General features: G+C 35.3%; 4 protein-coding genes across 4 annotated transcripts in view; 2 read left to right on the top strand and 2 right to left on the bottom strand.

The window, feature by feature from the left end:
* Positions 1 to 4,350, top strand: part of orai1b (ORAI calcium release-activated calcium modulator 1b) — a 5,046-nt gene extending 696 nt beyond the window's left edge. The window contains exon 2 of the mRNA XM_067397555.1: positions 1,386 to 4,350. Within this exon, the coding sequence (XP_067253656.1) occupies positions 1,386 to 1,934 (549 nt within the window). The 3' untranslated portion in view covers positions 1,935 to 4,350. The remainder of the gene's footprint in view (positions 1 to 1,385) is intronic.
* Positions 4,351 to 4,371: 21 nt separating this feature from the next.
* Positions 4,372 to 8,888, bottom strand: morn3 (MORN repeat containing 3). Its single transcript, XM_067397554.1, has 5 exons — positions 8,766 to 8,888; positions 6,301 to 6,458; positions 6,066 to 6,225; positions 4,706 to 4,890; positions 4,372 to 4,509 (listed from the first exon to the last, which is right to left on the bottom strand). The coding sequence occupies exons 1-5, from the start codon at positions 8,851 to 8,853 to the stop codon at positions 4,411 to 4,413; spliced, it is 690 nt and encodes a 229-aa protein (XP_067253655.1). The 5' UTR covers positions 8,854 to 8,888; the 3' UTR covers positions 4,372 to 4,410.
* Positions 8,815 to 17,407, top strand: tmem120b (transmembrane protein 120B). Its single transcript, XM_067397553.1, has 12 exons — positions 8,815 to 8,930; positions 9,843 to 9,961; positions 10,047 to 10,163; positions 11,003 to 11,062; positions 11,147 to 11,242; positions 11,331 to 11,420; positions 12,085 to 12,150; positions 12,235 to 12,296; positions 12,396 to 12,488; positions 12,619 to 12,683; positions 14,260 to 14,328; positions 15,053 to 17,407. Exons 1-12 carry the CDS (start codon positions 8,868 to 8,870, stop codon positions 15,164 to 15,166), a joined length of 1,014 nt encoding a protein of 337 aa, XP_067253654.1. The 5' UTR covers positions 8,815 to 8,867; the 3' UTR covers positions 15,167 to 17,407.
* A 125-nt stretch (positions 17,408 to 17,532) lies between these two features.
* Positions 17,533 to 25,510, bottom strand: rhof (ras homolog family member F). The gene is made up of 5 exons (XM_067397556.1): positions 25,150 to 25,510; positions 24,738 to 24,825; positions 22,991 to 23,100; positions 22,521 to 22,655; positions 17,533 to 18,814 (listed from the first exon to the last, which is right to left on the bottom strand). Exons 1-5 carry the CDS (start codon positions 25,276 to 25,278, stop codon positions 18,647 to 18,649), a joined length of 630 nt encoding a protein of 209 aa, XP_067253657.1. The 5' UTR covers positions 25,279 to 25,510; the 3' UTR covers positions 17,533 to 18,646.
* Between the last annotated feature and the right edge of the window lie 35 nt (positions 25,511 to 25,545).

The raw sequence follows: 25,545 nt of genomic DNA, 5'->3' as shown, positions 1-25,545 counted from the left end.
ATATATATATATATATATATATGTATGTGGAAATGCATTTATTTATGTATTATTTATTAATTTGTTATTTAAATAATACATGTAAATAATTATAGTTTATAATATTATATATAATTCTATTCCTTAAATATGTGAAATTATAAAAATTCTATAATTCTCTACATTTATATATATTATACAGAAATGTCTTGGTATGTAGCTTCTATTTATAGCTAGCAACATTTAATACATCAATATTATTTAATAACTTAAAAAGATGGTTATTTTGTTAGCACAGTGAGATTTTCTGTCTAATGGTGTTCATTTTATTTATGGATTAGAAAATCAGTTCAAAACCATCCTCAATTCATTCAGTCATCAATGTGAATGCTAGATTTCTTAAAGTTTTAAGGTCAAAATTACTTTCATTGCAGCTTCAAATTGTTCTACACGATCCCAGATGAGGAATAAGGGTCTTATCTAGAGAAACCATCACTCATTTTCTAAAAAAAAAAAAAAATTAAAAATTTTATACATTTTAACCATAAATGCTCATCTTGAACTAGCTCTCTTCTTCTTCTCTGTTAAAATTCCAGCAGTGTAGACACTGCTAAGTGTATTACTGCCCTCCTCAGGGTAAAGTTTGAACTAAATTGTCATATATAACATGCTAGTTCAATAGTATATAACAATTAGTTCAAACTTTGGCCTGTGGAGGGCAGTAATACACTTAGCAGCATCTACACTGCTGGAATTCAAATAGAGAAGAAGAGAGCTAGTTCAAGATGAGCATTTATGGTTAAAATGTATAAAATTGTATTTATTTATTTTTTTAGAAAATGAGTGATGGTTTCTCTAGATAAGACCCTTATTCCTCATCTGGGATCATGTAGAACGCTTTGAATCTGCAATGAAACTCTAATTTTTACCTTCAACCATTTGGTGCCCATTGAAGTCCACTATATGGAGAATAATCCTGGAATGTTTTCATCAAAAACCTTCATTTCTTTTCGACTGATGAAAGAAAGACATGAACAACTTGGATGACATGGGTAAATTATCAGGAAACTTTATTTAAAAGTGAACTAATCCTTTAAAGCTGCACCCTCTTTTGGAAAGGGGGCCGGGAGCAGCAGCTCATTTGCATTTAAAGGGACACACACAAAAACGGCGTGTTTTTGCTCACACCCAAGGAGGGGCAAATTTGACAAGCTATAATAAATGATCTGTGGGGTATTTTGAGCTGAAACTTCACAGACACATTCTGTGGACACCGGAGACTTATATTACATCTTGTGAAAAGGGGCATAATAGGTCCCCTTTAATGTAGTAACTTAGATTAACAATTTTTGTTGGGTTCAAAGGCCTAGAAACTGTATTTTTCCTGTTTTCCTTTCATTCAACAGGTGGCCATGGTGGAAGTTCAGCTTGACAGCAATCACGACTATCCACCAGGACTGCTCATCGCGTTCAGTGCTTGCACCACTGTGTTGGTGGCCGTCCACCTGTTCGCCCTCATGGTGAGCACCTGCATCCTGCCGAACATCGAAGCGGTCAGCAACGTGCACAACCTTAACTCGGTGAAGGAGTCTCCTCATGAGAGAATGCATCGCCACATCGAGCTGGCCTGGGCATTTTCCACAGTCATTGGAACGTTGCTCTTCCTTGCCGAGGTGGTCCTGCTGTGCTGGGTCAAGTTTTTACCCATTAAGCCAAAGGATCAGAAAAACGGTACTATATCCGCCGGGGTGGCCGCTGCGATCACGTCTACCTCCATCATGGTGCCTTTCGGCTTGATTTTTATCGTCTTCGCTGTGCATTTCTACCGCTCGCTGGTCAGCCACAAGACCGACAGGCAGTTTCAAGAGTTAGAAGAGTTGGAGGACTTACAGAACGAACTGGACCATAGAGGGGAGGCGTCTACCTTACAGTCTCCCGGTTCCCTTTACCCCTAGTTTTGAGCTTCTGTTAATGTTTTAGATTTGTCAAGTGTTGCAACACATCGTGATTTTGACCATGTATTGATCTCTGTTGCATGTGGACACCAAAACGTCCAGTTTTATATGAGTTGAGGATTTGTACACTGTTTCTGCTAGATTTAATTATAACAGACTCTGATAACTGTGAAAGCATGAACTACATGTGTTATGAATATTTTGTTTTAAAGTGCCACTATTATGCTATTCTAAAGATATCTACTTTTATGTCTACTACAACAGTTTACATGCATCCAGGGTAGGGTTGACAAAAGTAAAGTTTCAAAGCGGTCAAAAGTTCTGAAACTTTAAAAATGTGACGATACCAGCAGTTCCCCCTAGCATTTTGAGCGCTGTTGAGCGGATTCTTAAACGCCTCCGATTGGCCATTGTGTTCACACACTCAACAGATACGTCTTTGATTGGCTACAATGATGGCTATTGTAAACGGACATCTTTTGATGCTCTTCACCAATCGCTTACACAGATACACATGGGAGTGTTTGAAAGCAGGATCCCTAATATATCTGCTGATTGACAGATCTGCTGATAGACACCTGCTTTCAAAAGCTCCTGTGTGTCTAAGCGCTCTGTGAAGACTGTTGAATATATCTATTTACAAAAAACATTTGTTTTGAAGCGTTGATCATTGTATCCAATCACAGACATATCTGTTGAGCATGTGAACACAATGACCAATCAGAGATGTTTAAGAATCTGCTAGTGAGAAATGCTGGTGGTATCACCTTTTTTAAAATTTCAGTAAACTTGGCACCAAAGTTGGTACTTTTGACAACCCTAATCCAAGGTAAAAACAAATCCAAGGTACACTGCAGTTTCAGCTCTTTTCTCACAGTGTCTGAAACGGTTTGATAAAGGATTCGGTCTCTTTAAAGCCCTCCTTTCCCAGAGCCTACTCTGCTCTGATTGGTCAAGTGGCCCAGTCTGTTGTGATAAGTCTACCGCTTACAGCGCGTGTCAGAAAAACAAAATGGGCATTACCATAATGAATTTCGTATACACAGAGATACGAACGGTAAGAATGGTGTTGGTTTTACCGCACTAGAATTGCTTTTGCAGCGCGGAAACGGCGTCTTCTGGACAACACAAACCAAACTCTACCAGGCCTCAGCTACAACTACAGACGAATCAAAGTAGACGTTATTTGCGGGCAGCCTTTGAAAACCACAGGCTGGCATTATGCTCATTTACAAAGCTAAGCAAGTTTATGCTGTAAGTAAGAAAGACTGGAATTACTGACGACTCGTCTCAAAATCAGTTCTTTCTTTTGGAAGAAAATAACTCCATTTATCGTGCACTTTGATCTTTGAAACTTTGCAGACCGTTAACATTCACAAACAGGTATATTACACATTACTTGAATGGTTATATCCGAAAAAGCATAAAAGGGGCACCTTAATTTTTTCTTCGTCTTAATTTCGCCACAGGGAAAAGCCTTTATTTCAGTAAAGCAGCTGTGCCAATTTTGTTACTTGCAAGGTTTTTATTTTCACACAAGGCAAGCTACATTCTTACAGACATGAGTGTATATTACAAAAATAGTTTTTTAACAGTGATCAGAGGCTGTATTAGAAGCTATCGCAGTGCAGGGGACACTTTTAAGCCCACTTGACCAAATAATTTAGATGCGTTCTGAATCAGGGCTTTGCTGTTGAACAGCTGAATCAAAACATGGAGTCTTATTCATACTGTATTGTTTTCTTAAAGCCCCCTGCATGAGCAGCACATCTTTAGTAGAAACAAAGGCACTTTATCAACATGTTTGTTTGACCTTTTTTGGTAGTATTTGAAACAGCTTCCCATTAAAGGGGCCTCTGTTCATTCTGAGATTGGGACGCCAGTACTAGAGCTGTCATGGCTGAAGAACTGGCAGGATTGTACGATTATGCTAGCAAACACATTTTAAACAGTGTTCATTAAGCAGAGGACAGTTTAAGCGTGTAGTTGCATCAGCAGCATTGACAAAAATGATCAAAATGGCACATGTCGGTGTTTAATTAACATGTTGTTTTGCCAAATTGAAATACAATGATTTTTTTTTTCTAAAATATGTGAAATAAAATTCATGTTGTGGAAACAGTTTGTGTAAAGATTGGTTCAGAAGCTCTTTTTATTAGTGCACAGCTTGTGCTGGAATTTGAAAATCCACATTTTTGTACATTTTTGTTTAAAGTCTTAATTAAATCAACTTCAACCAAACACCTTTTTGTGCTCTTTTATATCATGTATGACATGGATTTTGTGCGATTTCATGCCAAAATGAACATCAAGAGCATTTTGTCCAATACTTACTAGCATGATGTACCAACAGCTATTTTGTATTGGGTTTTTATTATGATTGAGTTGACTGAGGGGTTGATAAATATTTCACTGCTTTCCTTACACAAATCTGCCTTTCTTGAGTTCAAAATATTATTGTCAAGGTACATATTGCCTAGCAACCATATGACTTGGGATCTGTTGATTTCTCCTTTTCCTCAGTGAAATATGCTTGTGCCTCTATCAGTACAGCCTGTGAATCCTGTAGGCAAACCTTTGGACATAAAACCTGCGTTATAATTTACAACATTTCAGAATCTGCACTAGGTATTAAACCATGTAAATGGACAAAACATTTTAAGCTGTTTGCTGTTACAATGTTCAGAACCTATGACCAAAAGCTTGCTTAATGCATTACTGTTAAAATGGAAATTATGCAAATTAGAGGAAAAAAACTGCTAATCATTTACCTTGGGAATTGGATACACTGGTGGCCTATCTGCTGCTTCTCTCCCAAAATCAGACAAGGTTCCACACTTAGCAACACCGTCAACCCAAAAGCCTTCGTACAGCTGACCTCTGTCCAGGTAGAGGAACTTGCCGTGTCCATTTTTCTGTCCATCGCTCCAGGTGCCCACAAAGCGGTTTCCATTAGCTTTACAAAAAAGTTAAAAATGTCTGGTCTGTTATTCACAGCTCAAAAAAATTTAGTTAAATTTTACGAGAAAATTAAGTCCTATTTTTGGGACCATTAAGATCAAGTACTGTCAAATCGATTAATTGCATCTATATATACACTGTGTGTATGTATGTATGTATGTATATATAATATATATATATATATATAATATATGGGTCATTGACGAATAAGGTTTTTAAAAGTGTAAAAAAACATAATGGAGATATAATTGATTTTGAAGTTTATTAAGTGTTAACAATAAGATTATGTGGTTTTTATAATCGATTAACACTGATTTTGTCATGTTTTACAAGATGGATAAAATTTGACACCAAAAACGTCATTCGGTTTAAACAAAATTTCGGTTTTACCGAATGACACTTTTGGTTATACCGAATGACGATATTTTCAAACAATGCTAACAGGCTAATATCTAGCTAGCAAGCAAAAGGACAATAAAACATTTTATATTATATTATATATTATATTATTACATTTTAATATATATTTCAATAATAAATGAAATGGCTGTATTGGCCTTTGGATGCTTAAACCGAATGACATTTTGACACATCAAAATCTTTAAAATACCTTTATATGTGCAATATATTAATAAAACCTTTTGGATTCAATTAAAGAGATCTAGTTTTATTACCTTACATATTTTGGATGTCATGTCTTTGTTTTTTATTATTATTATTAAGGCCTTTGGACAAAAAAATTAAGCGTCACGTCACTGACCCATTTACAAACTTTTATTATGTTAGATGCGATTAACCTTTGAAAGAACTAATATATATTAACATATATAATATAACATTTAATTATCATCATTTATGTATAATACACTTATTTAAATAAAATAAAATATTTTCATTTATTGTTTGATATAAAATTTATAGCAGTGTTTCTGGTATTGATTTTATACTAATTTAGTTTTTTACTCGAATTATTCTATGCAATGAATGTGCGCTTAATTGTCATAAAAAATAATGTTACAATGCAATAATGTAAATGGTCCTAATAACAGGCTTAATTTTCTTTCTGCAAAATGTTTTTGACCTTTATTTATTTTAATTTTGGGTCAAATGTGAGTTAGCTGGACATGTTTCCACCAAGCTGGCTCATTTGCGAACAGTTTAAATCCGTACCTAGCAGAAGCAAACCCTGTCCATGACATTTGTCCTTCAGCCACTCTCCCTCATACAGCTCCCCGTTCTCATACTGCATCCGTCCCCATCCACTTCTCTGATCTTCACTCCACTGCCCCTCATAGAAAGCAGACGGACTGTAGAAATACGTTCCAGCGCCCTTTAAATGAAAGGCAAGAATGTTTATATGCAGAAAATATAGACCGTATAACGGCAAACAGTGTTTTATACTTACTTCCTTCTTGTCATTTCGCCAAGAACCGACAAACACCCTCACATACTCTTTTGTTTCAGGGTCAGTCTTGCTCAGGGTTCCAAACCCTTCCCGCTTTCCACACCTCCACTCCCCATCATAGATCATTCCTGTTTTCTTCCAAACTTGTGTTCCTTTTCCTTATCAAAGTAAAAGCAATGTACAGGAACATTTTGTTAATGAAAGGAAAATGAACCTTCATTCTGCCCAACTCGGGCTTTAATAAGATTGCAGTGTTTCCTAGAAACACGTAATCTGCAGAACACATCTAAATAACAAAGTAAATTAAATTAAGGCTTGTCCATTTAAACTCCCAGCATGAAAGGTTTCTTATTGATCTTCAAGGCCTGCGATGTTTAAAACATGCTATTAAATATTCAATCCTTTAAAGGGATAGTTTGTCTCTCTTCACGTTACCGTTCCTCTTGTTCAGACCTGCATCTGGATAGAAGTTCCCCACAGACCGTATTAAAGGGTTAGTTCACCCAAAAAGGAAAATTCTGTCATGTATTACTCACCCTCATGCTGTTTCACACCCGTAAGACCTTCGGTCATCTTCAGAACACAAATTAAGATATTATGGTTGAAACCCGATGGCTCCGTGAGGCCTGCATAGCCATCAATGACACTTCCTCTGTCAAGATCCATAAAGGTACTAAAAACATATTTAAATCAGTTCATGTGAGTACAGTGGTTCAATATTAATATTATAAAGTGACAAGAATATTTTTGGTGCGCCAAAAAAACAAAATAACGACTTATTTAGTGATGGCCGATTTCAAAACACTGCTTCAGGAAGCTTCGGAGCATAATGACTCAGTGTATCGAATCATGATTCAATCGCGTGTCAAACCGCCAAACTACTGAAATCACGTGACTTTGGCACTCCGAACAGCAGATTCGACACGCTGATTCATTATGCTCCGAATCTTCCTGAAGCAGTGTTTTGAAATCAACCATCACTATATAAGTCGTTATTTTGTTTTTTTGGCACTCCAAAAGTATTCTCGTCACTTTATAATATTAATATTGAACCACTGTACTCACATGAACTGATTTAAATATGTTTTTAGTACCTTTATGGATCTTGAGAGAGGAAGTGTCATCGCTCCCTATCGAGGCCTCAATGAGCCATCGGATTTCAACTAAATTATATTAATTTGTGTTCTGAAGATTAACGAAGGTCTTATTGGTGTGGAACGGCATAAGGGTGAGTAATAAATGACAGAATTTTCATTTTTGGGTGAACTAACCCTTTAATATTATAAAGCGACGAGAATATTTTTTGTGCGGCCAAAAAACAAAATATCCACTTATATAGTGATGGCCGATTTCAAAACACTGCTTTATGAAGCTTCGGAGCATTATGAATCTTTTGTGTCGAATCAGCAGTTCAGAGCGCCAAAGTCATGTGATTTCAGCAGTTTGTTGGTTTGACACGCGATCCGAATCATGATTCGACACACTGATTCATAATGCTCCGAAGCTACCTGAAGCAGTGTTTTGAAATCGGCCATCACTATATAAGTCGTTATATTGTTTTTTTTGGCACACCAAAAATATTCTCGTTACTTTATAATATTAATATTGAACCACTGTACTCACATGAACTGATTTAAATATGTTTTAAGTACATTCATGGATCTCGAGAGAGGAAATTTTTTAATCAAAAATATCTTACAGGTGTGAAACGGCATGAGGATGAGTAATAAATTACATTATTTTCATTTTTGGGTGAACTAACCCTTTAAGTTGTTCCAAACCTGTATTAACTTATGTTGATTGATGGACCCCATTGACTTCCATAGTATTTTTTATTTTCTATGGAAGTCAATGGGGACCAGCGACTGTTTGGTTACCAACATTCTTCAAAATATCATCCATCATGTTCAACAAAAAAAGGAACTTCATGCAGGTTTAGTTAAACTTGAGGGTGAGTAAATGATGACAGATTTTTCATTTTTTAGTGAACTATCCCTTTAAGTATTACCATGTTTCTTGTTATCCATCCAGTCGCCCGTGTACTGATCTCCATTGACAGAATACACAGTATGATGCGGTCCGCATTTTTGCGCCTTTCTGTCCCAAAGTTTTACAAGTGGTTCTGTAGTCTGGGGTCTTTCCAAGTAAGGCATACTGCACATTAAATGATTATTACTATTAGAATATTATTATGGTACCATTATAGTACTTTTTGCAGGGTTTTTTGTACATAAATACGATAATCATAAAATACCAGTATCTTACCTGTGACCAACTTCCCTTAAACCAAACACATATGTGAAATAAACAATTAAGTTATATTAAACTTTAATTATCAAACCGGTCGATCTCGTCTAGACCTCTCTCAAAGGAATTCGTGTACGGTAACCTAGCAACAAGCCTCTACTAATATTTATGTTCGCTCACGCTCCCAGTCATTAGGTGGCGATGAAACTTCTGCTTACCTGTGATTGGTGGACGGGTGAAGAAGCGGAGCTTATATAAATGGCTGGAGCGCCTACTAGTGGCAAGTGTGCGGCGCAGCATCGCCATCGCCGACTGGTACAATGTCACTGGAGAGATGTCAAACTGAATGGACAGAAATAGATCAAGAATATCAGCAATTGCAGGTTTGTACTGAACGGTTTTGTGTTACATGTGTTCTCAGATAGCCAAAAGATGAATCTTGTGTTAGTAAATAAGTAAATGTGTCTGTTTTAGATGTTTATGATGCGGCTAACAGGCTTTAGCTCATCAGATGAACTGATTTTCTTTTGTTACTGTACAAAAGCGTTAGTTCTCTGAATAACGTTAAAATGATAAGTCGTATATTCATCGTGTCGTGTGTTTGATTTATTATTTGAATAAATGTGGTGTGTGACTAAAGTAAATATGATAATGATTCACGAATTGAACTGGTTAAACCAGGTTAGATGTTAACCAAGAGTTGTTGCTCAACTGTTAAAATGATCTTATGATCGATTCGTGAGAGCCAGGGTCAGATTACAGGATAATGACGCTTTAATCATTGAATCAGAGATTGGCATGAAGTTTATGAAGCTTCAGGGGGTTAAATACTACCAAAAAAAGGGTGTTTTAGGGCATGGTACCATGGTAATACTATGGAGTTTGGATATATACCATAGTAGTACCTTGGTATTCTTTGAATTACCTTGGAGTACCATGTAAAAACCATTAAAAATGGTAATCATTCAGTGCTATGATACACATCAAATGTATATAGTACATTCATATTTTGTCTGTCTTGTCTGTAATGTACAAATATTGTTCATGTAAATAACATGGTACCAGAATACTGTAGTCTTTCAGTATTATGGTATTACCATTATTAATCAACACTCAGCTGTCATCTGATACTGAGAGTTGGAGATGGAAAAGATTGTCCCGTGCTTAAAATGCCCTTCTAATGTTCGAAATGCCTTGGAGCGTCCAGTGGATATCATTTGCCCATTGAAAGGCCATGCATGTGTCAGGAAACCATTTTGATTTCATGTTGACTTCCAGTCTGTATTGTATTTTAGGAAACGCACAAAGTCTACAGACAGAAGCTGGAGGAGCTGACGAACCTGCAGGCGATATGCAGCAGTGCCATTAGCAAACAAAGAAAAGGCCTGAAAGACCTCAAGCAAAGTCTTCACAAGTATGAGCAGAGTTTCTGATGTTACTAAAGATCTTGAGTAGACATTCACAATGATGTGATTGTTTTCCTCTTTTGTTGAAAACAGGTGTAAGAAAAGCTGCAACGAAAAAGAAACGGAGGTGATAAATGACCTGCAGGTCCAAATTAAAGAAAGGCAAAATGTCTTTTTTGACATGGAGTCATATTTGCCAAAGAAAAATGGGTGAGTTTTAGTTCTTCATTCAGGTTGTGATATTTATAATAGACTACCACAGTTGTGTGGTTAGATTTTGAGGCTTTTCTGATAACTTAAAGTGGATATGTGTTTTTTTTTTTTTTTTACATGTTCATCTTTCTTTAGTGTGTAATGATGCTGTTTGAGCATGAAAAATGTCTGCAAAGTCTATATTTCTATATCACTGTTTCCCTGAAACTCCTCCGTCCATTGTAGTCTTGAGTTTTCATTTGGGAATGAACGTCACCTCATTTAAAGGGATAGTTCACCCAAAAAGAAAATTCTGTCATCATTTACTCTCCCTCAAGTGTTTCCAAACCAGTATAAATTTCTTCATTCTGCTGAACACAAAAGAAGATATTTGGAAGAACCAAACCGATCTCGCCATAGTATTTATTTTTCCTACTATGGTAGTAAATGGGGGGCGAGATCTGTTTGGTTACTGCCATTCTTCCAAATATCTTATTTTTCGTTCAGCAAAACAAATACAGGTTTGGAACTACTTGAGGGTGAGTAAATGATGACAGAATTTTCTTTTTTGGGACTATCCCTTTAAATTATTCCAGCCTAAGGCATTTGCAAAGAAAAAAGGGGGCAAGGCCTGCTTGAGTTCTTTAGTAGTATGTTGCAACTATTGGTTATAGTAAGGGGTGTGACATTTTCCAAACATGCTCGAACACACTGGGAAAAGAGGTGCTGCAACAATGTCAAATATGTGAAAAATAATGTTTTTTTTAACATTCCAGCATGAAAACCTATTCTAGTTGATCTTAAAAACAACATAAAGACTTTGTAAATTGACATAATATGTTGTGTTCTCTTTTCAGATTGTACTTAAATTTGGTCCTTGGAAATGTGAATGTCACGCTTCTCAGCAACCAAGCCAAGTGAGTCAGATGTGAGCATGTCCATTGAGCCCATTGAGATTTCCTAGTACAAAATAGTCGCTAATTTTGTGTTTTTCAAAACAGGTTTGCGTACAAAGATGAATATGAGAAGTTCAAACTTTATATGACTATAATACTAATGTTTGGTGCCGTCACCTGCCTCTTCCTTTTGAACTACCGGTAAGTCGAGAGATCTGAAAAATTAAATGTTATTCTGTGGAGGAACATGTTCTGTTGGGAGTCTAACATCCTGATGTTACTTTCACAGTGTTACAGATGAAATCTTCAACTTTTTATTGGTGTGGTATTATTGCACATTGACAATAAGAGAGAGTGTCCTCATGAGCAATGGGTCACGGTGAGTTCACGTTCACTTGACTTAACGGTTCGCTATGGTGAGAGAGATGCAGTTTTGAATTTCTTGTCTCACCTCTATTGTATCGGTAAACAATGTGTTTTGGCAAAAAAAGAAAGAAAAATGATTGTAGTGTTTTATTTATTTGTTTGTCTGTTCAAGTACTTTATTAAGTACTTTATTTACTTGTGGAATTTAATTTATTTGTTTGTATTTATTTATTTGGTTGTGGTATTTATTTATTTTTTCTTTATTTATTTGGTTGTGGTATTTATTTTTTCTTTATTTATTTGGTTGTGGTATTTATTTTTTCTTATTTATTTATTTATTTGGTTGTGTTTTAATTTATTTGTTTTTGTTCATTTATTTGGTTGTGGAATTTATTTGTTTTAGTTTTTATTTGGTGGTTTGTTTATTTAATTGTTGTGGAATTAATTTTTTTTGTTTTATATTTTGCTGTGGTATTTGTTTTTGTTCATTTATTTATGTTTGTTTAATTTTATTTTTTTTATTTTTTATTTTTTATTTATTTATTATATTTATTTGGACGTTTATCCATTTATTTATTTATTTTTGGTTATTTATTAATTTACTTGGTTATTTATTAAATTTGTTATGAAGGATGGTTTTGACTTTAAAAAAAACTGCATTTATTATTTCTTTGTAGAATTAAAGGCTGGTGGGTGTCACATCACTACGTCTCAACCTTTTTATCAGGTGTCATGTTGACATGGTACGTGTTTTAGACTTTAAATCAAACGATTAAATCATTTTTTTCTTTATATTTCATTTCCACTCTCTGTTTCTGTCTTTTAAGGCCAGAAGGTCCAATGTATCAGATGTTCAGAAGTCAGTTCCTGGCGTTCTCCATCTATCAGAGTGTGTATAGTCTATTAGCTGCTCTGCTTTTTTGTTTGTCTTACAGTGAGAGGTTGTATGCAGTTATGCTGTATAGTGATGGTTTTGTTTCTCTGGCAGGTTGTGTGCAGTTTCTTCAGTATTATTATCAGAGCGGCTGCTTGTATCGGTTACGAGCTCTGGGGGAAAGAAACCAGCTAGACCTGACAGTGGGTAAGAGTTGTGACAGATTTGAATCATGGGAGAAATGTTGATCTGTATGATGTCATCAGTTCATGCAGCAGATGTTGCGTGTTTAGCCTGAAGTTATACGCCAGACTGACCTCTCGTGTTACTCTTACAGAGGGTTTTCAATCATGGATGTGGAGGGGGCTTACATTCCTCCTTCCATTTCTATTCTTTGGCCATGTGAGTACCAAAATTTAAGTGTTGCTTTTCATTTCTCATGCATCTTTTCCTTTAAAAATATAGATTTTTATGCTACATTGTAGTCACATTAAAATAAGTTTATGTATGTTGTTCATGAAAGTTTTTATTGCATCTGACAGTGTAACAGCTATGAAATTCACAACGTGTAACTGTGTGGATTTTGAGCTGTTATACCGATGAAAAGTTTGGGGTCAGTAATATTTTTTTTGTTTTTTGAAAAATTAAAGATGTAGTATGTAATATTTACAGCTAGTGGTTAAAATGGGTATGTAGTTTAAATTCAAAATATTGGAGAGAGTTGCTTCTTCCACCCCTGACACTCATGCGGGTTGCCAGTTTGATGGAAGGCGATGAGTTTGTTTTAAGTTTGAGTTATTTATTTGCATTTTAAAGCTGCTGTCCGCGTTTTTTGGCCCTCTAGCGGTTAATAAACAGAACTGCACACGTCTTGCGGAGGAACATTGTAGCCGGAGCTACAATGTGATACTCTGCGGTGGGTCCTACCAGTCTGAAATAGTCCGAATATAAACACTTATTATAAGTGTACCATAATGATTCAGGATAAGACAAAAACACGGTTTGGAAATTCTCTGACTTAGTTTGTTTGCTGGCTTCCATGGCTACAATACGCTGTATTTTCCACCAACTGGCAACCCAGGGTGTCAAAATACTATTGGGTAAATTGGCAGTGGGTGGGATCACATGGACAAAAAACAAAAAACGGACATTCCAACACGGAACGCAGTAGAATAACTGACTGTCGCATTGTTTTTCTGAAAAACAAGTATGTGAACTTAGAATTTTCCCTTTTTTGTGCTTAAGTACAGTCAAAATATTACATACAGTACCTTTAAAGGGGTAGTTCACCCAAAAATGAAAATGGTTAATCACCCTCATGTTGTTCTAAACCTGTATGAGTTATTTTGAAGATATTTTGAAAAATGTTGGTAACCAGACAGTTGATGGACCTCATTGAATTCCATAGTATTTTTTTTTTTCCTACAATGGAAGTCAATGGGTGCCACCAACTGTCTGATTACCAACATTCTTTAAAATATCTTCCTTTGTGTTCAGCAGACGAAAGAAACTCATAGAACTACTTCAGGGTGACAATTTTCATTTTTGGGTGAACTATTCCTTTAATACTTTTATTCAGCAGGGATGCATTAAATTGATCAACATCACTAAAGATATTTATAAGATATTTCAAATAATATCTGTTCTGTTCTGTTCATCAAAGAATCCTGAAAACAATGTATCACAGTTTCCACTAAAATATTAATCAGCACAATTGTTTTCAACATTGATAATAATAAGAAATGTTTTTGGAGCAGCAAATCGGTATCGATTTCTGAAGGATCATGTGACACTGAAGAATGGAGAAATAATATTCTCCAGAAATATTTCACAATATTACTGTTTTGATCAAATAAATGCAGCCTTTTAAAAACATTAAAAATCTTACCGGCCTTAACTTTTGAACGCTAGTGTATATAGATTCAGTTCACTGACAGGCATGTAAGGTATTTGTGTTGATTTTCTGTCCTCTGGTCAGTTTTGGCAGCTGTACAATGCTGTGACCCTTTTTAAGCTGTCTGCCCGAGATGACTGCAAGGAATGGCAGGTAAAGAGATACAACACTATTATTGCTCAAAACCCCAAGTATTAATCTTCTGCACTGTTATACTTCAAATCATGTAGTTTATTGAGGTGAGGTGTGCTGTTGAATGAGGATTGTTAGTAACGGTGTTCAGCCTTACATTGTTCAAACCGGAGTCAACACTGATGGAACTTTTAGAATGCATCTGGACGTTTCTGAATTGTTAGTGGATAAATTTATGAAGTTGGTGTGGAGTTGATTCAACTCATCAACTGACATGTGCCGTCATGTTAATCTTTTGTGCAAATCCAGTGTTGAATTGAACCACGTTTGTGAAGCAGTGCAGCGTAAAATGACGGCATGACAACAACACTCTACGACAACAACTCTTCCTCTTCTCTAAAGCAGCCCAATATGGCCTCACCCCCTTGTTGCGTGTTCCCGGGGGCGGGGATTATGTAAATTTTGGGGTTTGTGATGTCACCAACCCGGGAAGAAGCTCATTGTAGTCCTTACCAGACATTTGTTGTAATCATTAAAAAGCAATTTAACTTTGAGCATCATAACTTTTCAGATGTTGTTTATGCTCAAACAGCAACATTACACACTAACTAAAGTTCAAAAAGTGAAATCATAATCAAGGACCTCATTAAAGCTTTACTTCAAATAACCAATTGATTCATTTATTATTTATTCATTTAGCCAGCATTGCAAATTGATTTTCGCTCTTAAATGTTTTATCTTCCAGGTGTTCATGCTGGCCTTGACATTTCTTGTCCTGTTCTTGGGAAATTTTCTCACTACTCTAAAAGTGGTCCACCAGAAGGTCCAGAAGAACACAGAAAAGGTGAAAACTAACTGAGACGCCAAGTGGAAGATTTCATACGCAGCGAGGCCAGTGTGGAACTCAAAGAACTGAACTTCAAAGCGCACAAAACTGTTTCGTCTATAGGAGTCACAAACCACGAGCTGTTTGGAGAGGGTTGAAGGTAGATGTGGACGTCTCCCTTAACCTATTTCAACAGCGGCAGTGGAAACTCAAGATTATGTGTTACGTTGCCCTATCGTCTGCCATGTTGTTTTTGCTCTTATTTATGCAATCACAGCAATTAGAGGGTAATGTTTGGATTAGGAACCACTGACAACCTTCGGACACTGTATACTCAGTACATGAGGAGACTTCGATTCACGTTTGTTTTGTTCCTGTGCATGGATGTGTTTACAATAAGCCACATTTAAACTTTATGCAACGCAGCAGGAAGGCCGTAGAACTGCAGATGCTCAGCACCGCAAAGGGATTTGTTATGGTTTTTAATAAAGCTGGATGTTAATTAAAGTTCTTGTTCTCCTACAAGTCATACATATTTGTGGGAAAGCATTGATAGAAAGTAACACCAAGAGAAAGGTGTGTTTTGCACGTCGTGGCTTGTTAGTTCGGTGATTGAGCAAGGGAAACTTTTGAATTAAGGCTACATGATATTCCCTGACACCCTGAAAACGTGGATTTGTTTTATTAACGATGGCAATAAAGCTTCGGGAACACTTCATAGTACATATTTTTTTCTTCTAATGTCCACCTGTTTGGTAGTTGTATTTAAAGGCATAGTCATGCAGTTGCGTTACAAGTCAAAATAACAGTTGAAATTCTGAACTATGTCTTGCATAATGTGAATGAATGCTGTTAAGATTATATCTGCTGTAATAGGGCAAACTGCTACATGTGTTACTGGCTGTGTCAAAGAAAAAAAAATAATTTGCCAACTTTTTTTTTTATTTTATTGCTTACTATCAGGGAGTTTTCTGACAAGACCTTCTTCCTACGTTATATTACACAGGCAAGTAGTGTCAGAAGTTGCATTTGGTTACTGGATTTGTTGGCCTTCATGGTCTCTTTTGTCTGTTCACACCTGGTTTTACTTGTTTAGCCTAGAACACAAGTGTTACAAGTTGTTTTGAATTTCATTGGAACATGTGAATTGTAACTGAAGCGAAAAGCTGTAATTAAAGGGATTTCTCATGTTGGGAAATGCTTTATTGAGCAATTAACCACTCCGTAAATCATGCGCAACAGTTGTCACAATGTCATCTCATCAGTGCTTGTGTTAAACAAAATAACTGCACTTTTTTGCTTTAACTTAAGCCTTCAGACTGGAGGAAAATGGTTTCCAAAGGGCCGAATAGATATCAAGCTGGATTTCTATTGACCTTCTGTTGCTATAGAGAACAAATAAATTCAATCTGATGCAATCTGTGTGGCCTCTTGTGAAAATCCTATATTAACACCTTCACCTCCAGAGGGCGCAAGTGAGAAGCATGCGCCTATTTAGGATTTGTTAAATGAGGGTAAAATAAATGATGCTGTTCTTTCTTATTTGCTCTTTATTCATTCACAGTATTATCTACCACATTCTTTAAACAACATAATTTGTCTCTGGCAGATAACACTGAACTAGAAGTCGTGAAAAATCACATCTGTCTAGGATAGCGCCAGGCTCAGTAAGCAGCAGGGAAGAGAGGCCCGCCACATTTCAGCCAATCAGAATGCCTGTCTTTTGTTCAATCACTTTGCCTGTTCGGTTTGCTGACAATGGGTGGATGACATATTTTGGAGGGCGTGGTTGTGAAAAGGGGCGTGGTTATGTTTGGCAAAAAATTTAAAATGGCTTATAAAACCTTTAAAATAAAACTGTCCAATTTTAAAGCTTTATGAATGTTTTCTAATTATATTTATATTATTATTATTATATTTGTGACCAGTTTTTTTAATTCATTACTATTTTTATTTAAGTTAAACATAAATAACATACTGTATTTATAGAATACAATATAAATTTAATATAATTATAATTTATGTAGCCTAAACGTCTTGAAGAGTAGCTTCAATGACTTGTAAAATGAATAAAAGCACATACAAAGCGGAAATGCAAAGCACATTACAATGCAATAAAAATAAATGAATATCGATAAGTAACATTTCATTCTTTAGCTTTGCTCTGTGACACGCAGCAGTATTTGGAGGCTTCCGTTACCACAGTCGCATCCTGCTAGGCAGGAGTTTTTGTGCTAACCACAACAAGATCACTTGTATTTTCTGACAAAATTTGTTTTTGCAGACAAGGCAGAGATTTTCTGTCATATGTCTGCCTAAAATCTGGAAAAAAAAAAAAAAACTGCATAATGCAAAAATTAAAAGTATCTGTGCCGATGTGAAATGAATACACTGCTATATAAAAGAGCTACAGAATTTTAATAGTGACATTATCCTGTTCACACACAATTTCCTTGAGTAGGTGAAAAGGCATATATGCACAATATATAACTTAACACAGGTTTAATTGTGCAATCTACATACAGGGTGGAACAGACAAACGGTTTCCGCTTAAATGATTCAACACTTTCTGGCATCTGTGAAAACTGAACGAGTTATACGGATAGTAAATAACCCCATACTGAAAGAAATAAGAAGTGAAATTCTAGTAAAATGATGGAAATGGTGGTGGTCTACAGTTAAGGCCCGTTTACACCAAGAAAGGAAGCGATGATAACTGTGCGTGCCGAGCTCGAGCTCTTTAAAGCAGGGTGAATTCTGATTGGCTGTCACTGTTTTAATCATTCATCAGCTGGTAAAATAGTTGATAGTGAAAGTGATTCAATGATACTGTTTCAGTCATAGTTGTGGTGTGAACTCTGCTATTCTTTTATTTATAACAATTCTTAAAACTATATCTTTATCGCTATCGACATTGGTGTGAACACTTATTCCAGTAGGCCTATTTTTGTGTACAGAAAATTCTGAAAGCTTTATATAATATGTGGACTGATGAAATGCTGTAAGTCAAAGTTTAAAATTTAGTAGATAAAATGAATTGCACAACAGAAACATGTTACACCCAGTGCATAATAATGGCAGTTCCATGAGTTAGTTGTGCGTAACAACACTACACCATTATTATACAACAGTGCACGACACAGACTGTAACCAAACTTGAAATATGATCCTGTGATATGTATTTGGTCATCCCTGAGACATCAGCAGCAGTTTTTCCATCTCCTGTTGGATCCATCATCATGGAAGTCAAAATTCCATTAAGTCATATCAGTAACACCAACAGAAGGATGTGGCGTGGACGTTACAAACTTATCGCACACACAGTGGTGATCTCTGTCATACAGTAAGCCTTGCATGGTGGGAAGATTGTGAGAAAACGCACACCCCATGTCTATTCCTTCGAGAAAGCTTAAACAGTTCTGAGAAGCTTTGCAGATTGGATCCAGAATGTTTAAAAAATATCATAGTTCATATATACAACACTTGAACAAAATCTATTTCTTCCAGGACTGGTCACAGAATGGTGCAGCGTTTCCTCTTTTTGTGAAGGTGTCTTGCTTTAGCTCTGGCTGCTAGCGCTCGCTTGGTTGCTTCTCTGAAAATGTCCTCAACGTTTTCTCTATATTTAGCCGAACACTCCAAGTATACCTCAGCATTCATTTGCTTCTGGACCTCTACACCCTAAGAAAGAGAAATTACGGTTAGTTACTCAGGAAACTAACCCTAACTTTTAGGCACAAACCCTTAATAAGACACAACTAACACAAAGCAAATAACAAACTCAGTGAATCAACCATTTTACCTGGCTAGTCCATAAAGCATTACAGCAATAAACATCACAAGCATCTCAACAACAATGTAAAGAGCAAAGACATTTATATTGTTACAAAAGATTCTATTTTAAATAAATGCTGTTCTTTAGAACATTCCGAAATAAGTATCATGGTTTCCAAAAAAAAATTAAGCATCAAAACGTACTTAACTCGATATGAGATATGTAGCGCTTGATTAATCACGATTGATCCCATCTAACGTAACAGTTTGTGTGCAAAAACCTTTTATGTTAGATGTGAATAATCACGATTAATCGATTTGACAGCATTAATATATATATCATAACGAGTTAAGAATAACTCAGTGTGTGTGTGTGTGTGTGTGTGTGTGTGTGTGTGTGTGTGTGTGTGTGTATATTAATGCTGTGAAATTGATTAATCGCGATTAACCAATTCGATAGTGCTAATACACACACCACTCACTCACTCACAAACACACACACACACACACACACACACACACACACACACACACACACACACACACATACACATACACTATATATATATTGTATATATAAGTGCAGTCAAAACGATTAATCGCGATTAATCGCATCTAACATAAAGGTTTGTGTGTGTAACAAACAAATATACACACACACACACATATACATACATTATATATATATATATATATATATATATATATATATATATATATATATATATATATATATATATATACATAAAAAATGTTCCAGCAAGTCTGCTTAATCAATTACCAAAGAAGCATGTCAAAATTATTCAGGATAATTATACAACAGGCAAGTATGTTGAACCAAAACATTTAAAGATAAGTAATTTTTTGACAATTAAAAGTGTTATATAGCCCACTAAATAATTCTCAGACTTAATGCTGAGAACAATGGAAGCACTTGGGAGAGAATTGTCAGGATACTTATTTCTTAGCACAAAAGAGGACAGTGGTCCAAGAAGATTACCAAAGCATTGTTTTAAGTGTGAAAATATAGCAAAAGTAACACAGAAATTCAAAAACAATGGACTTGTGACAAGGCCCCTGAAATAATCAGACCTTCATTTTAAGCTTTCATTTAGTGATGAGGGATTATTTTTTTTTTATTATTTTTTTTTTTTTGCCAGACAAAGAGCAGGAGAAATACCAAGCAAGTGTCTGAGAGCCAGCAAAAGCTGTGAAAAAAGTGACTGTTTATCTCACAGAGTAAGATGCAGCCTGCAGAAATGACATGCATGGTTGTTGTTCTCACTGGAACTAACTATTGTAGCTGAAGCACAATAAAGTCAGTTAGCCATTTCCAGAGCCCATATTTACAAAATATAGATTCTGGGAATCAATACTCTGGTCTCATGAGACCAAATCAATCATTTTGGATCTAACAGCATCCAAAATGTTATGGTGTTGTTAGAGGAGGAGTACAGTGAGAAGTGCCTGGTTCCCACAGTAAAGTTCAGTGGTAGTAAAGCTCTTATATAGGGATGTATGAGTGCTGAAGGTGTGAGGGAGTTGTGCTTTATCAGTGCTGTCATTAATTCCCACACCACTGTGTAATTTAATATACAAACTTGAAACAGGTTTTTTTAATTGTTGGGAATTTTTTCAATATGACAATGAGGATATGCATTCTCCCAAGGTGAAAAACCTTCTGTGGACATGTACTGCACTCAATCTTAACACTCTTGAGCACCTGTGGGGGGTTCTGTAGAGACGAGTTGAGCAACGCTCCCCATTAAAGATCAGGGCATTTAAGGAGCTCATCATCCAGGAGTTAAACAGGACAAGATGTGACAATTTGTCATGAACTTGTACACTCCATGCCAAGAAGCAGTATATTCAAAATTATGGAGGGCGTACTAAGTACTAGAATATTATACATTTGTTGAATTAAATCTAAGGTGTACTCATTTCTGCAATCCTTAATTTAAACAAAATTGGCTAATTTACTTATTTTATGGCTATTAATGACATATATTTGTCCGTTTTTATAATGTATATGTTTAATACATTTTAGTTTTGCCATCTTTCCATGAATTGTATTAGTGATCATAAGAAAATACATCTTTTGTATTTGTTCTGAGGTGGTATACTCATTTATGCTGTGCACTATATATATATATTTTATATATATATATATATATATATATATATAATTATATATACACAGTACAGTCCAAAAGTTTGGAACCACTAAGATTTTTAATGTTTTTAAAAGAAGTTTCGTCTGCTCACCAAAGCTACATTTATTTAATTAAAAATACAGTAAAAACAGTAATTGTGAAATATTATTACAATTTAAAATAACAGTTTTCTATTTGAATATATTTCACAAAGTAATTTATTCCTGTGATGGCAAAGCTGAATTTTCAGCATCATTACTCCAGTCTTCAGTGTCACATGATCCTTCAGAAATCATTCTAATATGCTGATCTGCTGCTCAAGAAACATTTTATGTGTACAATTGTACAAAATATTTGTGTACAATATTTTTTTTCAGGATTATTTGATGAATAGAAAGTTCAAAAGAAGTGTTTTATCTGAAATCTAATCTTTTGTAACATTATAAATGTCTTTACTGCCACTACTACTTTTGATTGATTTAATGCATCCTTGCTGAATAAAAGTATTCATTTCTTTAATTTCTTTAAAAAAAAAAAAAAAATTCTTACTGACCCCAAACTTTTGAACGGTAGTGACTAATGCTACAGAAGCTTTGTATTTCAGATAAATGCTGTTCTTTTGAACTTTCTATTCATCAAGGAATCCTGAAAAAAAAAAAGTACACAACTGTTTTCAACATTGATAATAACAAGAAATGTTTCTTGAGCAGCAGATCAGCATATTAGAATGATTTCTGAAGGATCATGTGACACTGAAGACTGGAGTAATGGTGCTGAAAATTCAGCTTTGCATCACAGGAATAAATTACTTTGTCAAATATATTAAATAGTACACAGTTATTTTAAATTGTAATAATATTTCACAATATTACTGTTTTTTACTGTATTTTTTAATTGAATAAATGTAGCCTTGGTTAGCAGACGAAACTTCTTTTAAAAACATTAAAAATCTTAGTGGTTCCAAACTTTTGGACTGTACTGTATGTGTGTATGTATATATATATATATATATATATATATATATATATATATATATATATATATATATATATATATATATATATATATATATATATATATATACATACACTTATCTTGATATAATATATATGTGCTGTGAAATCGATTACCCTTGATTAGTCACATCTAACATAAAAGTGTGATTAATCACACACACAAACTTTTATGTTAGATGCCATTAATTGTGAATAATCAGTTTGATAGTGCTAATACATACATATATATTTATAGTTATATTTAACCTGATATATTATAAGTGCTGTCAAATTGATAAAAAGGTTGTGTGTGTGTCTGATATATATATATATATATATATATATACAAACTTATGTTAGATGTGATTAATCATGATTAATCGTGAATAATCAATTTTACAAACTTTTATGTTAGATGCAAATAATCATGATTAATCGGCATATACAGGTAAATAAAATGGCAACCTGGAGGTAGGTGATGGGCGCCATATCTAAGGCTTTGAGCTTCCTTGTCTTCTCTTTGTCTTTTCGCAGGTCCGTTTTGCACCCTATCAAGACAATGGGGACGTCACGGCAGAAATGACGGACTTCTGGGTACCACTGTAGGAGGAGAGGAAACAATTGCTTAAAACTGAACTTCTTCTTTTTATGTAAATACTTTTTCTGGTCTTCCTCAAAGCTCTTATGGTGTACTGCCTCTATCTTTAGGCCCTGAATGAACAGTCCCTTTGCTGTGCCTTTATTTAAACTGGGCTCGGCACATTCCTCTCAGCTGACACGGCAGGAAGGTTCCAGAAATACTGTTTGTTTTCAGTGGTGGTCTATCTGTATAATCATCTACAGCTCAGGTCAAAGTTTATCAGCTCACAGTTGCTAGCCAAAAAAGTTAAAACAGACTTTCATCAGTAAACTATTTCATTCCCAGCTGATTTCACCTTTATTGTGACATTGTCAAACGATGTTGGATTGGTGACATCATAGCAGATGATAACGAGGTTAACTTCTTGATACGACAGAGGCCTCAAGCGATCATAGTCTTCCTGGCCTGTCAATAAACAAAATTTGGTTAGAAGGAAATGACGTCATTTTACCACACAGCCTGACACACTGATACCTGCAAACAGTTCTGCATTATCTGGACCGTTCAATATTGATGCTTGTAGGAAATAAGTCATTCAAGCAGAGGCGGTGACATCTGACCGTATAGAGCATCTTCCTGTATGTTGTATTTTATGAACAGAGTATTTTGATGAAGAACCGAGATGTGGTAGAAAACCACATCCTGGCTTCAACATCCTGTTCCTGAGACGCAGAGAAGTTCCGGGCAGCAGTATGTGTATGATAAGCAGCATTATTACTGAAGATGCAGTTCAATTTATATAGAAAAACACACTTCACAGAATTTATCATGGAGAAATTCACTGACAGTAAATGAGATGAAGATTAGATCAATATGGCAATGTGACAATTAGTAGGATTAATAAAAATTGCACTTTCTTATTCTGTGGTAATCTATTCATAGTAATACTAACATTTAAAATATAAAAATAAGTCCTGTAGTTCTTGAATGTACAGTTCTAAAATGTTTTAAATATAAACAAATTAGAATATGATTAACTAAATAATAACTCAGATAACCCATTTTCTACAAATTAGGGGCTTCAAAACAATTTTTTAATAATGACATCTTTTATGTTATAATATATATAGACGTTTTACAAAAATACACTTCTGTTCAAACATTTGAAAGTTTAATAAAGGTTTTTTTTTTAAATGTTTTTGAAAGAAATAGCTTCTGCTCACCAAGGCTGCATTTATTTGATCAAAACTACAGTAAAACAGTAATATTGTGAAATATTATTACCATTTAAAATAACTGTTTCCAATTTGAATATATTGTAAAATTTATTCCTGTGATGTCAAAGCTGAATTTTCAGCATCATTACTCCAGTCTTCAGTGTCACATGATCCTTCAGAAATCATAATATGCTGATTTGCTGCTTAAGAATCATTTCTTATTATTATCAGTGTTGAAAAATCACATGTTTTTTTTTCCCCAGGATTCTTTGATGAATAGAAAGTTCAAAAGAACAGAACTGATTTGAAATCACCTTATAAATGTCTTTATTGTCACATTTAATCAATTGAATGAACCTTGATGAATAAAAATAATAATTTCATTTTTACAAAATAAACCTTACTGACCCTGAACTTTTGAACAGTGCAGTTTATGATGATAAAGCACTAAATTTAAATAATTAAATGATTGAGTGGCTTTTAGCATGTTGCACCACATCCGCAGATGATTCTGGCCCAATAACCCACAGCTTAGAAACTGGGGTGCGATTCTAAGAATCTGAATATTTCACAAATGCTAATATCATTTATTTCATGTAAATACTGTATATAATAATACTGTATATATTCAATAAAGGACAAAAATGTTGCAAAAAAATGTAAAAAGTCTTTAGTTACATAAATATGTAATGACAAAGTGTGCGTGCTGCCTGACCTCAGGGATGACAGCTATGAAAACTATTACTAATGGCTTCCTCACACCCATTTTGGACTCAACATTCCTGCCCAAAATATTTAATCGTTGAAGCATGTCACTAAAGACAATGAGACTTGGAATCTAAGGTGTGTCTCGCGTCTGTAGACAGGGTGGATGCTGACACTAACCTGCTGTATCGTAGAGATTCAACTGAATGTCTTTCCCTCCATAAGACACAGTGGTGACATATTTGTCGAACACAGACGGAGCGTATTTCTGTTGAACATCAGTATTAAATCAGACAGGAATATAACAGATGATGGAGCATGAAAAGTTCTTGTTTGTACAAGACACATTACAGTAAAGGCGTAGGCAGAAACCAGAATTGGGAGTGGAAAAACTTGCTGAGGATATTGTGTAAATGACAGTTAAACATTTTGCAATATTTCCTTCTCTTAAATCTGTAAATGAGTGTTAATGGTTATTTCTGTAAATTTCTGGTCTTGAAAGTTAAAGTGTAAATCTGGTCTACTCACACTCACAAAACTGTCAAGTCAAACAGATACTACATTTGTGTGTTCCCCATGTCAAAAATCTCACCTCTGGGAAATCTCCTTTGGCGTATACCATTAGCAAGGATGTCTTTCCACATCCTCCATCTCCGACGATCACAATTTTGAGAGCATCAGCTTGAGTGCCATTGCCGGCTACAGTGCCGTTCTGTGTCATGTCCTTTTTGCGGGCCGCACCGGCCAAGTCAGTTCCTCCAACAGGTGCCCAAGTGCACAGAAGTGTCAGGTAAATTCATCGGTGAGGATATGGTGAGACTATAACTCTGCCAGGTAAGCATGCTGCTATCCGGTCCCCACTTCCTCCTCCTCTTGCTTTTTTTCTTTTCTTTTCAAACCATGTGACTGTGTTTTCAAGTATACCCCAGATCAGAGCGTGCTACTGTAACTGAGGCTGTGTGACATGTGAGTCTTTCCTGTGCCTGTC

Source organism: Chanodichthys erythropterus, chromosome 10 (assembly GCF_024489055.1).
Source record: "Chanodichthys erythropterus isolate Z2021 chromosome 10, ASM2448905v1, whole genome shotgun sequence".
Lineage (NCBI taxonomy): Eukaryota > Metazoa > Chordata > Actinopteri > Cypriniformes > Xenocyprididae > Chanodichthys > Chanodichthys erythropterus.
Note: the sequence above shows the minus strand (reverse complement) of the source record. Positions and strands in the feature narration are given on the sequence as shown.